The 16,050-nt window shown below is 39.2% G+C and overlaps 1 protein-coding gene across 3 annotated transcripts in view; it reads left to right on the plus strand.

The window, feature by feature from the left end:
• The first annotated feature begins 718 nt into the window (after positions 1-718).
• The window catches only part of TPP2 (tripeptidyl peptidase 2), a 54,558-nt gene continuing 39,226 nt past the window's right edge, over positions 719-16,050 (plus strand). For all 3 annotated transcript variants that reach the window (XM_017816646.1, XM_017816648.1, XM_017816647.1), the window contains exons 1-9: positions 719-957; positions 7,241-7,369; positions 9,051-9,146; positions 9,568-9,672; positions 10,336-10,460; positions 11,173-11,336; positions 12,556-12,710; positions 13,716-13,792; positions 14,363-14,490. In XM_017816646.1, coding sequence (XP_017672135.1) covers positions 796-957; positions 7,241-7,369; positions 9,051-9,146; positions 9,568-9,672; positions 10,336-10,460; positions 11,173-11,336; positions 12,556-12,710; positions 13,716-13,792; positions 14,363-14,490 — 1,141 coding nt within the window. In that variant the 5' untranslated portion in view covers positions 719-795. The remainder of the gene's footprint in view (positions 958-7,240; positions 7,370-9,050; positions 9,147-9,567; positions 9,673-10,335; positions 10,461-11,172; positions 11,337-12,555; positions 12,711-13,715; positions 13,793-14,362; positions 14,491-16,050) is intronic.

Consider the following 16,050-nt stretch of genomic DNA (forward strand, 5'->3'; position numbering starts at 1 on the left):
AAAAGAAAGGAAAAAAATCATTAAGTAAATGTTTGCACATTGGTTCATTGAGTAAAGGAGGCTCGAAGGTGACCTTATCACTCTCTACCTGAAAGGAGGTTATAAACAAGTGGGAGTCCACCTCTTTTCCCAGGCAGCCAGCGGCAAGATGAGAGGACACGGCCTCCAGCTGTGCCAGAGGAGGTTTAGGCTGGACATTAGGAGCAATTTTTTCACAGAAAGTGATTAGATATTGGAATGGGCTGCCCAGGGAGGTGGGGGAGTCACCGTTCCTGGAGGTGTGAAAGGGAAGACTGGACGCGGCACTCAGCCTAGTTGACACGGTGGTGTTCGGTCCTGAGTTGCACTCGATGATCTCAGGTCTTTTCCAACCTAATCGATTCTGTGATTCTGTTGCCGATGCGGAGGACCACGCGCACCCCCGCGCTGCAGCACTGCCGGTCCCCTGATGGGCCCGCGGCCGGACCGCGGCGCTGAGGCGAGACCGCCCTCCCTCCCCGCGGGCGGGGCCGCCCGAAGGTGCCCCCGGCTCCCGCCGCCTCCCGACGTGGCCGCCGCAGCGCCCCGCGCCCAGCGCGTGAGCGCGTCCCTTCTCCGATTGGCTGCCCCCACCACCAGGCCCCGCCCGCCTCGGCGCCCTATTGGTCGGTTCCAGCCCCGGCGCTCCTCGCGCCGCAGGCCGCAAGAGGGTGCGCGTTCCCGAGGGCGACCCCGCGCATGCGCGTTCCCGCCGTGGCCTCTCCTAGGCTCTCCCCCCTCCCCGCTCACGCCGGCCCCGCGCCCCGGTCTCGCGCCATGGCGGCCGCCGCGGAGGAGCCGTTCCCGTTCCACGGGCTCCTGCCCAAGAAGGAGACAGGCGCCGCGGCCTTCCTCGCCCGCTTCCCCGACTTCGACGGGCGGGGGGTGTTGCTGGCCGTGCTGGACACCGGCGTGGACCCCGGGGCGCCGGGCATGCAGGTAGCGCGGGGCGGCCCTGTGTCACGGCCGCGGCCCTCGGGCAGCGCCCGGGCCCCGCCGGGTCGGCCCTGCCGCGGGGACGGGGGCGAGAGCGGGGGCCTGAGGCGGCGGCGGCGGCGAGAGCGGGGGAGGCCCCTGAGGGGCTGTCCCAGGGACTGCAGTCCCGCGGACTTGTCCCAGTGTGTTCGTTCCTGGTTCCCGCTCGGCAGCTGGAGCGGGAGGGCGGGGAGATGCCGGATCCGGGAGGTCCGCACCGGGCACTCCGGGTGCTGCTGTGGGGATCCTCCTAAGCCGTCCACAGGCGTTTTATGGCATTTAAATCTTCTCGGCTGCCGCCTCTCACGCAGAGCTCGTTATAAAGGAACGTTTTGTGGTTTTGTGTTGTTAGCGCTACTTCGGCAGTGGGTGACTCGGGACTACACACGGCCGCTTAAGGGCTTTTACATGAAAAATGCATTTCTGGCATTTTGCATACCAATCTTTGAGAGTGTATTTTTCGTGCGTTGTATTGCAATAACAGTTTGTATCAGATTCGATTCTGCCAGCTTTTTTTGAGTGTGCCAGCTTTGTATGTCAGATCATACAACGATTACCATTATTATCTCCATCTCGGTTTTGTAAATTTCTCTGTGTGTGACTTCAATTTGGGCATTTCTCAGCACTCCTCTCTTTTAACTCTTGTCTCTTAACATTTCTATATCGTGTAAGTTTTCGTGTGGCCTTTTGTGTCACTACTGTTTCTTATTTCTTGTCAACATGTTTTCTCTGAGTTGTAGCAAAAGAGGCCTTGAAGAAAGATTCAGAGTTGAATGCAACTCATTTGGATATTACATCCTTTATTTTTTTTACTAAGTAGAGATTGTGTTGGTTTCTGCCCTTTCTGTGGTGCAGATTTAACTCCTAAGTGACCTCATTCAGGGACTTGACCCTGGCAGATCATTAGTTACGTGTTCGGAAATGACTCCTTATAGGATTCAGTTAAGCAAAGGGATGAGTGAAGAGGACAGGTAGGGTGGAAGGAGGAACTGAGCAGCTGTAACTTCGATGGATTTAAGTTGAAATGAAGATGGTACTTTTGGCAAGAACTTGTGGGTAAGTGGAATAGTAATTGGGAAGCTTAATGAAAGTTAGCCAAAAAGCAAGCAAGATAGTACCATGGGCAGAGCAGAAAGTAATAAAGACAATTGGGAAAATGTGAATGTAAGTTGGATGACATGCATAGTTCTGAAGTTTCACATGTAAAAGCAAAAAACCCTAAATTTTTAGAGGTTATAAATGAGGAGTAGACAGCACCAACAACAAAAACACCAACAACATGAGTTTATGGACAGTAGTGGGAAGCTTTGTTCTGAGATAGGTAACCCAAAGTTCATAAGGGATGCTTATGAACCATCATGATCTCAGTGCTGACCATATCAGTTTTCTTCAGCCTGTTTCTTTTATATGCAGAATAAAATTTCAAGTAGTTAAGTAAAAAATTTGTCAGGAACTTTGGAGGGGGGCTGGAATTCATGTTGCAATGAGTGAGTTTGCAGGGGCGTTAGAGAAATGTGTAAAAAAGTGGTATTCTCTGTCCACACTTCCCAGTTAATACCTGGCTTAAGCCACTTGCTGAACTACAGACTGGGGAGGCTCATTGCACAGGGAATTGCAAAGGAGATATAGCCTGCACACAGCCTGTAGAATAGCTTTGTAGGTGTTTATTCAGCAAGAGGATGTCCTCACTCTCTGAGTATTGGGCAGTTTACATTTTGCCTCCATGCAATACATCAGTGTCCTGGGCACAGGCAGTGAGACAGCATAGCTGTACTGCAAGAAGTAGCTTCTAAACTTGGGACAATTTTTGGATTTTTTTATTTTTTTTTTGCACCCTTGTCCTTTCTGCTGCTGCTTTTTCTTACTGTCGGTTCTTGGCCTGGCATGGAGTTAATCTGTGAGAGTTGAATCAGTTGCTTAGAGGGAAGAGAAGACATGTTTAGCAAGGTTTATGGGTATTACAACTTTGAGTTCAGGTTAATGACAATAATGATTACAGACCAAAATGAGCTACCCTGTTTTGAATATAGTGGGGTTTTTAGTCAAAACAAAACAGTTCATTTCTTTTCTGCTCCCTAGTGTTTCATTCCTGGGTAGGTTTCCTTTTTGTGTTGATTCTATGATTTGGTTTGTAAACACTGATACCAGAGTTTGTCCCCTTTACAAGGGATGAAAAGATTTGGGGACAGAGTTAAACAGAGAAATACCATAACGTTTATATTCTTCCCTGTATAATTGCTGCTATAGAGACAATAGTTATCAGGCTTAAAAAACCTTCTTTTTTCTATTGGTTGGCTTGCTTTGCCACACAAAATGTTAATCTAACTTGTACTTACTTTCCATTTCCTTATGAACCTTTTGTAATCAGTGCCCTCTAGGGAACTTCTTTCACATCATCTTTTATTGTTTTATGCTCCACCTGTTGATGCCAACTCTTAAGTTCAGTTTGTCTGATTCTTCAATGCTGGTTTTTGCCCTTTCAGCCCTTCTTGGTAGAATCCATTTCCTGTTGCTGTCTACCAAGTCATGACTTGTAATTCCTTAGTAAGGCACAATGACTGATGAAATTTTAGGTGGGCAGATAAGGTGCACTTAATGGAGTGTTGTGGTTGTATATGTATTGTCTTTGTTCAACCCCAACCTGTCTGTTCCCTGTTCCTGTTGTGAATTCTTATGTTTCATGATAGATAAGTCATTCATCTGCTTCTTGCAAATTTATTTATTTTGTGAACTGCCTGCTGGAATTATTATTTACTACAGTTAACTTTTACTTTTGTATGACAGCCTTTTAGCAGTAGCAGCTAGTTTGGTTTTACTTGCTTTTCAGCACTGAGTTGCTTGAAAATTATTTTATTTGTAATAACGATGACCAGCTGTCCCGTGACCCAAGTGCTGAAAAATTTGTTCATCTCTTGTTGCTACAGTAGCTGTCCGTTGGAGTCAGTAACATTGTATGGGCTGGCAAAAACATGCTCAGTGCATCTGGCTTTCCCTTTTCAATTGGGATTGTCACAGATACTGGTGCTCCTCTATTTCTGTTATACTGATCAGTTGCCAGGATTATGCAGATAGATTATTTTTAGTGTGCTCAATTTATCAATTTATTTGTTTTGCAAAATTGGAGCTAACATGTAAGTAGGTTTTTCAAACTTCAAGCAGAAATGTATAAACAACAAAGTAATTTTCAGTTTTGAGGTACTAGAATATTATTTGTTTTTCAAATGGCTATAGGCAAGCCATGATAATAAAGGTAGGATTTGAGGGGGATTTTATAAATACAATATAAAATATTTTTAATTGTATAACAGTTCTTAATTTTTTTAATTTTAATCCATAAAGTACTAAAATGTACCTTCTATCCGTAATCAGTTCATTAGTTCAGGACTTTTCTGTTCACATAAGGGAATTGATCAAGCTTACATGATTATTTTTGTATTATTATCGTTTTTCCTCAGAATTACAAGACTTGAAAAGCAAAACCGAGCTGAACTCTGAGTTAGACTGTAGCATTACTGCTGGCGGGCAGTGTGCCGAACAGCAGTTCGGGTCAGCAGAAGCAGCCGTATCAGTTACTTGCGCTAAAGGACCATGAACCTGTCTGAATTGCTGCTTTTAGGAATTGAACCTTGGACCATGTGAAACTCTCGAGTTTCTTGTGTCTGACTGGAAGACTTTAATTTGTTGGTTCTAACTGTACAAACTCACGTGCATGTGCAGACCTGCTGGGACTCAGCTACGAGGCAAAGAGCCACGTAGTGTAGGACTTGCATGTTGTCTGTCTGGCTAGAAAACAGCTTCTAAAACTACTCAACCATAAATCTATGTTCTGGCCACCTGTTGCTGTATAACTTGCCTACTTCAAACAGGTCACCTTGAATTACCTTTCATTCTTCTTGTACTTTGATCACTGAATAGTTCATTTTGAGTAAAGGCATATTGAAAAATGTCCAGTGCTGCTAATCTCAGTTTTGGCTTGCAGTCCCTTTATTGTTGGAGCAGCTCTTAACTTTTCTGTGAGTTGAGACTGACATTTGAAGGCATTAACTACAAATGCTAGAAAATGGTATTGGTTTAGTGCCTACGCGCTGTTCCCCAAGTAAATTTTCACTACTGTGTAACTGTTGTTCAGTGGATGTTTTACCAGGTTAACATGCTTTAATGATTTTCTTAAGTGAACGTGAATTTCTATGAACAGAGTAGCACTGTTGGTTTCTATAGTGGAAGTTTTTCCTTAACAAGACTCTTCAAAAGCCATATTTGTTTCTGGGAAATGAAATTGATATTCTTTTTATGGTTGCTATGGGTTTGGAATTTTTTATTTAGTTTTGGTTTTTTGTTTTTGTTTGTTTGGTTTTAGTTGTTTAAGCCTGTTTTTATTGTGGAATTGCTTGTTATTTTTCTGGGTTCGGGTTTTTTGGTTGTTGTTGAGTTTGGGGGGATTGGGTTATATGGAGTTTGTTTTGGCTTTTGTTTGGGGTTTGAGTTTTCTTTTAAACCATGAGAATTTGAGACCATGGAAGTATTGTCCTTATTTGTTGAGGTGTGATAAAAGCCTGACCCTTGTTATTTTGGCAGCAACAGAGAGACTTTTATGAAACAGCTTGAACATGTTGTTAACTTCCAGCAGCTGAATCCACAATTGCAGAGCACGATTGGAACAAAACAACCTGTCATATATGTTATGCCTAGCATAAAAATTACTGATAGAGAATAAAGGCAACAATAACAAATATTTAAATGATAGAAAACAGCAAATGTGGCTGCTTTTCTGAATAAGAATTTTTTTTCACTTTCAGTGTAGTTATTGTATAGGAGATGTTGGGAAGATGATTGATTTTTTTTTTTCTTCTTTTTTTTTTAAAATCGGTCTTTAATGTAGGACTAGAAAAATATGTGCATATGATCAATTCATACAATCATGTAATGGTTTGGGTTGGAAAGGACCTTGAAAGGCCAACTAGTCCAACCCCCTTGCAATGAGCAGGGACATCTTCAACTAGATCAGGTTGCTTAGAGCCCTGTCCAACCTGACTTTGAATGTTTCCAGGTATGACACATCCACCACCTCTCTGGGCAACCTGTTCCAGTATTTCACCACCCTCATAGTAAAAAATTTCTTCCTTATATCTAGTCTGAGTCTACCCTCCTTTAGTTTAAAGTCATTCCCCCTTGCCCTGTCACTGTCTGTGCCCTCCTAACAAGTTTCTCTCCATTTTTTTAAGACCCTCTTTAAGTACTGGGAGGCTGCTATAAGATTTTTCCAGAGCCTTCTCTCCTCCAGGCTAAACAACCCCAGCCTGTCCTCATAGGAGAGGTGCTCCATCCCTCTGAATTCGTATTGCCCTTCAGGCAAATGCTACTGTATATGGGTATAGTTTATTTGCTAAATAAACTCCTACAGTATCTCCTAGATGAAGAATGTTATTACAAGAAAGTAACTTTGGGTATTTTTGCTAAATGTTAAATGAATAAAAAAATCTTAACTATACTATTGGTAATTGTGTAGGAGGTTTCTCTAGGTGAAAGGGACATTAGAAGGGTTAGTAGTTTCTATTTTGATGTTGTTTAGTTACCCACCACTACTGTAAAGTCCATCAGGGCTAGTTTTGATCTAATTTGAGGAGGCTTTAAATATATGTTCGTAAACTCCTCATGGGTAGTCAGCTCTTTTTCTTCTTGCTCTGGTAAAAATACTCCTTATATGAGTATTAGGAGTATATAGCCATAGCTACTAACAATGAAGCAGAATCCTTGAAACAGGAAAAAGGAGATGATGGTAACTTGTGTTCCTTTTAGGTTTAAGGTCAATTAAGAGACTCAAGCTTGTGAGAGCTTGTACTTCATCTTTCATTTTGTTAGTTGTGCACTCATTACTGTAAAATTTGGCCATAATGGGTGGATGGAAGCAACACAGCAAATAATTTGACCACAAATAGTAGTTTTTGCAAATTTAGGCTTGGTTTTAAAGTGAGGCTGCATGTGCTTTGTTGATACAGTGGTTTTACTTGTTTCTCTTCTAAGTCCTTATTAGAAATAAGTGGGTTTGTATAAACCAGAAAGATGAACATGTTGGTCTTAGTTCATTTAAAATATAACCAAGTTCAAGTTGGTTTTGTGTCCTTCAGTTAAAGTTTGGTGTCTAAGAAAGTTAGTTGCTATTTTTGATAAGAAAAATGAAAACTTTCCTGGTTTGTGTGCTCAAGGGTAATCAACTACATTTTCAATTCTCTGGTGCTCATATTTTCAGATCACGACTGATGGGAAACCGAAGATAGTTGATATAATTGACACAACAGGCAGTGGTGATGTAACTACATGTACCATTGTAGAACCTAAAGATGGAGAAATTACTGGTCTTTCTGGAAGAACTTTAAAGGTGAGTGTTTGGTAGTACAGAAACACCATTGAACATCATCTTCTTGATTGCTTAATGACAAATACAGGACCTATTTTGGTTTCTGCAGAACTTAACTTTCATTTAATCAGATTTTGTGGTTTAAGCCCAGCCGGCAACCAAGCACCACACAACCTCTTGCTCAGTCTCCCCCCAGCAGTATGAGGGGAAGAGAATCAGAAGGGTAAAAGTGAGAAAACCCATGGGTTGGGAGGAATTCATTTACCACTTCTCATGGGCAGGCAGGTAAACAGCCATACCCAGGAAAGATGGGCTCCATCATGGATAATGCTGACTTGAGGATATAAATGCCATCACTCTGAACATCTCCCCTTATTTCCCCAGGTTATATGCTGAACATGACACCATGCAGTGTGAGATACCCTTCTGGTCAATTGGGGTCAGCTATCCTGGCTGAGTCCCCTCCCAGCAGCTTGTGCATGGCCAGCCTGCTCATTGGTGGGGTGGGGTGTGAGACAGACAAAGCCTTGACTCTGCTCAGCAACAGCTGAAACATCCCTGTATTATTAACACTGTGTTCAGCACAGATCCAAAACACAGCCTCATACCAGCTACTGTGAAGGAAATCAAATCCAGCCCAACCAAAATCAGCAAACCAGATCTTATCCAAAGCTAATACTGGACTTCATCATCTTCATACAGATTGCTTAGTATTTCTTTTACTTTTCATATGTCTTTCTTTTTAATATTTTCTGTAGCCAAATGGGGGTGTGTACAGTGTTTTGTTGGGTGCTTGATTATAGTTTAATTATTTGTTCAAAACAGTATCTGATATAGCTTTGGAAACTGGCTGAAGAAGACATGCTAACATTCTTTAAAAGTGCTAGTATTTTCCACATTTGCATAAACTACAAGAGGAATTGTGCTAAGCTCATGGTAAATAGTTTTAGAGACTGAAAAATCTGTGACAACTTACATGTTGGCTCACTGAATTCTCACTATGCATAGAATAGAAACGGTGCAGGGTTTTCAGAAAGGACACAATGAGATCTAGTAGAGGTCTTGGGTGCACAGAACTGCTGATGTTGTGACATGTTCATGTGACATGTGACATGTTGATTTCCTAGTTGGATTGATGAGGTGATATGGGGGCATCACATCTTTGAATCTCTCCATACTATCAACTTTCTTCTTAATTTTGCACAGAAGGTGACTGTAAGGATGCTCTTTTGCTGTTGTTACTAGGATTAATGGATCTAATATACGGAATCTAAATTGCAGCAAGATGTCAAATGAGACATTCAGATGTGTGTCATGACTTCCAACTATAATGCTCCTTCATAGAAGGGTGTGTCTTTTCATTTATAGGACTATTATTTCCCCAGATCTCTGGTGAATAAGGTCACTGCTGGGGCTTTGTGTTTTAGAAGTAGAGTATCAGGGAAACTGATACTTAAAGATGTTCAATGGCAGTGTCACAGGAACTGATACTGATTCTTTTGGAACTAGATTGAAATTGGCATGTCCTGTTGTTGAAACAGTGTGGTAGTTGCTGTCCTGGAGACAGGGAATTAAATTGGCAGTATTTGCAAGTCTGTTCTGCTAAGTTATGTTTTTGTTTGTTTGTTTACTGGTTTTTTTCTTGGTATTTTTTGGTTTTTTTATGGTTTGTTAACTTATTTCTGAATATACTTTTCTGTAGATTCCAGCAAACTGGGTAAATCCTTCAGGCAAATATCACATTGGCATAAAAAATGGCTACGATATCTATCCTAAAGCTCTTAAGGAGAGGATTCAGGTAAGGAGGTACCTTTTGTTTTTGGTGTATAGTTGTATTTCACTGTTCTATTTCTCAGTTTTGTTTTTGGAAAACCACAGCATGTGATTTGCTAACACACTTAGGCTGCTAGGCAGCACTTGAGTGCTGTTCTCTCACTGATTTTTGTTTATTTTTGATACGATCAATTTCTTCTGTGATTTTTTCAGAGCAAGAGCGATTGGCTCAGTAGTCTTCCTCACAGTGCTCCACTGAGACAAAAAGTCTAGAAATTACTGATACTCTTTTTTTTTTCTGTGTGGCAATTTATGTTTATTTATAATATTGTATGGGACACTTTTAGCCACTGTATGTCAAATCAGAATTTTCAAATTGTTTTTGAAGATTTCATACTTCGACATGTATTTGCCAATATAGTGAGGAACCTGGTTTTATTTTACAGAAAGAACGCAAGGAAAAGCTCTGGGATCCTGTTCACAGACTGGCTCTAGCAGAGGCTTGTAGGAAACAAGAAGAATTTGATGCCGCTTTTAGCTCTCCTTCACAGGTTTGCGGAAGTCTAACTTTATAAACTTGTTGTTTGCAACAATTTGTTGCTAGTTGACAGGATTAAAATATTTCATTAGATGAGCAAAGGAAAGATACTTGTGACTATTTTGGTAGATAACTTACCAGTGTATCTTTTGATTAATTTAAAAAGTTTTTATATGAATGATTGTTTAATTTGCTTAGTGCTGTTAACTTTCTAAAGTTGTTGTCAAATATGAAAGTGGTATTACTTCAAAAACTTTGTAGGATACTTTTAGTAAGTTTTATTTTTAATTTAATGTGCTATTTTTTGGGCCACCATCTTTGCTTTGTTCAAAGTTGGAATCTTCTAAATATATTCTTTCATTTGTAAACTATGTACTATTTCAGTGAAGTACCAGAAATGCCTCAGGTTACTACTTTATCACTTAACAGTCTTTAAAAAAATAATGGCTTTAAATGTTACAATTACAGAAATTGGAAATAGTTTTGCATAATTAGCTGAAAATAAACAGTGCACTGTTGAAGGCCACTGAACTTCTAGATGTTTGTGACTCCTAGGTTAGTCTGACATTCCTGAAGAAGCAATGGAACAAATATATAGCATCAGAAAGGAATTTAGGATTACCTATCTTGTAATAATTTTAGAAATACTCTAACTGAATTTTGGTTGCCTTCTTAGGTAAATAAGCTAATAAAGGAAGAACTTCAAAATCAAGTGGAATTGTTGAATTCTTTTGAGAAAAAATACAGTGATCCTGGCCCAGTATATGATTGCTTAGTGTGGAATGATGGTGAGACCTGGAGGTAAATGCCTAAACTTGTCTAAAATGTCTTGTTGTAGACATAAAACAACAGCTTGCAATGAAGACTCTTGTTAATTTTTAAATCTGCCCCTTTTATGGAGGTTTTAAATATATTTTGCTTTAAAATAATCCTGCTGTATCGATTGAGTTTTTTGACAAAATTCCGATCCCAAATGAAGATGGGGAAGAATAAAACTGAAGACAGCATGATATGAGTGGAAGCTTGTGGGATTTTTTTCTGAAGGAGAATAAAATGGCTTTGAGTATCCATTGAGGATAGGAAAAAAAACACCTGAAACAAAACAGGTGTCTGTGCACAGACTTCAGGCTGTAACATGTCACACTTCTTGATTGATAATGTGCATCATATGAAACAGTGAGTAAGACTTCAAATGTTTGTGTACCAGCCCTGAACGGGTAGCTTTAGTAAAATTTTATCCCTGAAATTGGATGAATTTTCATATCCTTGCTTTTCAAAGGCGGATTTATTTGAATTTAGTAGCATTTGGCAATCAGTTTATTTAGAGATCTTGTAATTTCTGAGTCTTAAGTGTAAACAACCAGATTTTAAAATAGTGATTTGAAGAAGTAAGATACCATAAACACAGAACCAAACTTCTTGAAGTCTTTGTAGTATGTTGTGCTGGAGGGGGGAGATAACAAAAAGCTTGCAGCAGCTGGAAAATTGTCTTTTTATTTGTTTTTGTCAACAGAGCCTGCATAGATACAAGTGAGAGTGGTGACTTAACTAACTGTACAGTGCTGAGAACCTACAAAGAGGCTCAGGAATATGGATCTTTTGGAACATCTGAGATGTTGAATTATTCTGTGAATATATATGATGATGGAAACCTCCTGTCCATTGTAACAAGTGGAGGTAAATGAAAGTAAACTTAAGAATATTTTGCTGCTGCTTAGATGTCGTGATAAGCAGCAATTTATATTGGGTCCTGATTCTGATACTTGTGATGGCTTGAGGCCACTGTCTTAATACAGCATTCATTATTATGGCATTTAAGATTGATATTCAGATTTCCTGAACTAAACCTATGATGACAGCTCATTACCAAACTTGCTTACATTTTTCTCTGAAATATTGTTAAATTTGCTTACATAAGCATGTATACGTAGAATGTGTATACTTAGGTACTCCTTAAGATGTTCCTGCATCTTAAGACCTAAACTAGAGAGAACCTTCTTTCAAAACACCATTTTTGTTTTGTTTGTTAAGTATAGAGGGATGATTGATTTTTAGTTGCTATACTTTGTGCTTGTATATTTTAAGAATTTAAATAAGATATCCATGAACAAAATGGGTATTGACCTTTCTTTAGGTTCATACAAACTTTTTTTTGTGATGTCAGGGGTTACTATAGTTGTAGCTCCAACTACTCTGAACCCATAGTTGTGTACTCTTTAAATAAGCATGTTTTGGAAGCATCCTGAGTGGTTAGGGTGATATGGATGTATTTGATTTGAAAAATGCTCTTAATTCCTCATGAAACTATCTCAACTACAAAACAACTACAAAAGCAGTTCTGGTTTCTAAATGGTTGGTAATTTTTCTGAGACATTCCTTTTGTATTACTGTGCAGTTCTATTTTTTTTCCTAATCCTCACTATCCAAGTCATTTCAGATACAGTATTCATAACTTTGAGTAGGAAGCACTGAGCCTTTGAAGTAACTTTTGTCAGTGGGATTAAGTTATACTTCATTTCTCTCTGCCCGCTGCCTCCTTTGTCTCCTCAAAAAGCTGTTTGCTTTGTTGAACCTCCTTCAGTTGGCCTCAGCCTGTTGATCCAGCCTGTCCAGATCCCTCTATAGAGCCTTCCTATCTTCCAGCAGATCAACACTCCCTCCCAGCTTGTTGCTGGCTGTAAGCTGACTGAGGGTGCCATTGGATCCCCTTGTCCAGATCATCAATAAAATTATGAAACTGGACTGGCCTCACTGAGTCGTGGTGAACACCACTGGTGACTGGCCACTGATTGGATTTATATCGTTATAGCTCAGTAAGTGAAAATTAGTTGAGCTGTAGTATATTAAATTGATAGAAATGGAATTCACTAAACATACACACTTTTCATTTGCGCAGGAGCACATGGAACACACGTGGCTAGTATTGCAGCTGGATACTTTCCAGAAGAACCAGAAAGAAATGGTGTGGCTCCTGGAGCTCAGATTCTTGCAATCAAGATTGGCGATACGAGACTGAGTACAATGGAAACTGGCACTGGTCTAATAAGAGCTGTGGGTATTTCACCAAATAAATTGTTAATCTTAGCGCTGTGATTAAAGTGTAGAATATGGTGAACCTTTCTGCAGGCTTATAGGCTATGTTTTTATGGTTATGCAGTATTTACAACAAAAAAACTAACCAAACACAAAAAAACAACAACAAAACAACCCACCCACTCAATCCTAAAAAAAACCTGAAAACAACTAAAATGTGTTTTAAAGCATATTTTAAGACTAATGTTTTAATATAAAACAAGACTTCTGTTGCATAGAGCACAGAGTTTTTTCAGACTGACAGACTTGCAGTGTGTCTGTCAAGCTTGACACGCAAGTGAAGTTACTTGCACGTTTGCTTTAAGTTCTATGTGTTGTGAGTGTATTTTTTTATAGTTACTTAGATATTTATAGAAGACAAATAAATCTAGAATAGAGACTAGTATCTACCTATGTGGCTGAATTTATGTGAACTTTTTTATTAAAAGTGAGGAAAACTATCATTCCTTTTAATGATGAAAGGCCCAAGACCTTTTCCATATGGTGAGTTGATGGGGAAAAACTTTACACAAGAAAAGGATCTGAAAATAGAAAATTATGTTTCTGGCCCATAGTACATTTTGATATAGCAACATGAAGATGTACAATAATGTTTTGCAACTTTTTGGAGTTCAGCTGAAATGCACAGGAAAAGGAGAATTTTATGTTATTGAGGACAGACATTAGTGACAATACTGATGATGTCTACAGTTTTCTCTTAGGGTAATGTCTTAATTTATAGCTTGGAATGTGGCAAGAATAAGGCACTTCAGGGAGTGGTTTGTTTTAATTCTCTTTGTTCATAGCACTTGAAAATAGCACTTAAATAACTGACTGAACTAAATTATTTTCTAGAGTGAAAAGAGATTTATCCCACTTTCTTAGATATGTAGCAGATCAGTTCAAGCAGATGTTTTTTGTCATTCCAGAAGTGACTTATTGTGTGACTGGTATATATTTTTGCTTTTATTTTTATTTTATCAGATGATAGAAACAATAAAATACAAATGTGATCTTGTCAACTATAGCTATGGAGAAGCAACACACTGGCCAAATTCTGGGTGAGTAGTACTGTAGTTAAAGTATTTCACTTTCACAGAAGCGGAATTATATTTGTTGAGCTTTGTGTAAACCAGCTGTCACTAAGAATGAATTGTCCAGGCCCATGATTCATGTGTTAGAAACTCTGCAGTCTACATTTTAAACAGTCTTTAAAAGTTAGGTAAACCTATCCAAAAAGCTATTAATTTATAATATACAAACAAATATATAATATATAATTTTATATTTATATATATATATATATATATATATATATATATATATATATATATAATATTTTAGATTAATAAAGAATTTTTGTAGCTGCAACACCACATAATCTGTGGGGTATGTTTTGAAGACCTAAGATTGCTGTAGCTGTTACTCCTTTTTAAAACCAGGAGGTATTTTTGTGGTCAACTTCTGTACTGGAACCACCTCTGCCAGGTGTGGGAAGCAGGCTACGTATTCCTTGTTTGGTGACTGCTCAGAAGTTCTACTAAAAATGGGAATTTTGTCCTATGGAAGAAAGCAATATTGTTGCTTTAAAGCAATATTGTTAAATGACTTTTTTTTTCCTCATACTTCAGGAGAATTTGTGAAGTGATTAATGAAGCAGTGTGGAAACACAACGTGATCTATGTTTCAAGTGCAGGAAATAATGGTCCTTGCCTCTCTACAGTAGGATGTCCTGGTGGAACTACATCGAGTGTGATAGGTACACAATTTGTTTTGAAAAAAATTTTTACAATATTCAGCTTCTGTCTTTTCAAACTTTGTACTTTTGTTACATGTTTGATTGCTGAACTAAATCCAAAAAATTTTCAGGCTGCTGGGCTACAAGATTAATTCTGACGAAGGCACTTGCTATATGCTTAGGGATAAAAATTTAGATTATCTCCTTACAATTCTTGCAAGACCCTATGTAGAAAAGAGAGGTAGGAGGCAAATGGTCTTGATTCAATATGGCTTTGTATCAAATGTATAAAAGAAATCTTTGGTTTTACTTATTTGAACATTTCAGGATTAGTTTTTTAATTAGTTTTTCAATTAGTTTTTTGTCTAAGCACACCACTTTGTTCAGACCAATAGCTGCTGGTTAATGCAACTTGTAAAAAATATGATTCTAAGTTGGATTCCAGTTAATCTTCTGGAGAGTCTTGCAATGCATTCTGAATTGTCAGAACTGTGGTTTTGGATCATCTGTCTTCATCAGATAGTCTAATTTTATTTGTAGTGAAACAAATTTTTTTAATTTGGATATAAAATAATCCCATGTCAGGACCTAGACAAGTCCTTGAGGGGAGGAATCTTCCAGCTGCAGTGCTACTTCTGTGCAAGCCTACTACTGGCATAGAAGTTGGTTTTCTGATGGACTAACATGTTTTTGACATTTCAGTGAAAGATTGACTTACAAGACTTAGCAAAATGTCTAGCATTTGGGGGTAACTTCCTTAGTCTTAATTTTTATATAAATCCTCTGTTGCCGCATTGTTGCGTTACGCAAGATGCTTATTAAGTCTCAGAATTCTCATTCAAGAAGACTAGCATGGAAAGGAGACTAGCATGAAGTCATGAAAGCTGGAGAGCTGCTGTTTCAGGGCAGCTAGTAGAACTAATGCTGATTACTTTCTAAAAGTTAATCTGCAATTAATTCCTTGCTGAGACTGGGGGTTGGAACCAGAACTAACAAGCTCTTTTCAGGTCTGTATTGGCTTTGCTCTTAGAATGCATCTACTCTGTCAATTCAACTTACTTGTTGTATCACTCTAGAGACTGGATGATCTTTCACTCTGCATGCCAAGTAGCTTGGTCCTTGTCCTCCATCTGGAGTGAATCAGATAGGGGTTTTTTTTTTTTGGTTTTTGAGGGTAAAGCAAAATACAGCTGGCAGGTTGGCTTAGTTTACACAGATATGGACATGGGCCTTGCCAAATTTGTCAGCTTGACATTGTAGTTTTCTGCCATCCTGATAGTGCTTGTGCTGTAAACAAAGTGGAGTGTGCGCTTTAGAATAGGTAAATGGCATAGTTGTAATGTGCATCCTTGGCATTCTGTTCTAAAAATGCTACTTTGTCAGGCTTTGATGTAGTTATTTATGTACTCTCTGCACTTTGAACTGATACACAGTAATGACTGTCTCATAACTGAGTTTGAGTTGTGTGGATGTGGCTCCAGGTGGTATAGCTGTGAGCCACATGAACATGAACCAAATCATGGTATGGATTGCTTTGAAGTATGGTTGTTATAGTTCATAGCAGTGTAAACGCAGCCAAAG

This window comes from Lepidothrix coronata, unplaced genomic scaffold, assembly GCF_001604755.1.
Source record: "Lepidothrix coronata isolate B3197 unplaced genomic scaffold, Lepidothrix_coronata-1.0 Scaffold57, whole genome shotgun sequence".
Classification (NCBI taxonomy): Eukaryota; Metazoa; Chordata; class Aves; order Passeriformes; family Pipridae; genus Lepidothrix; species Lepidothrix coronata.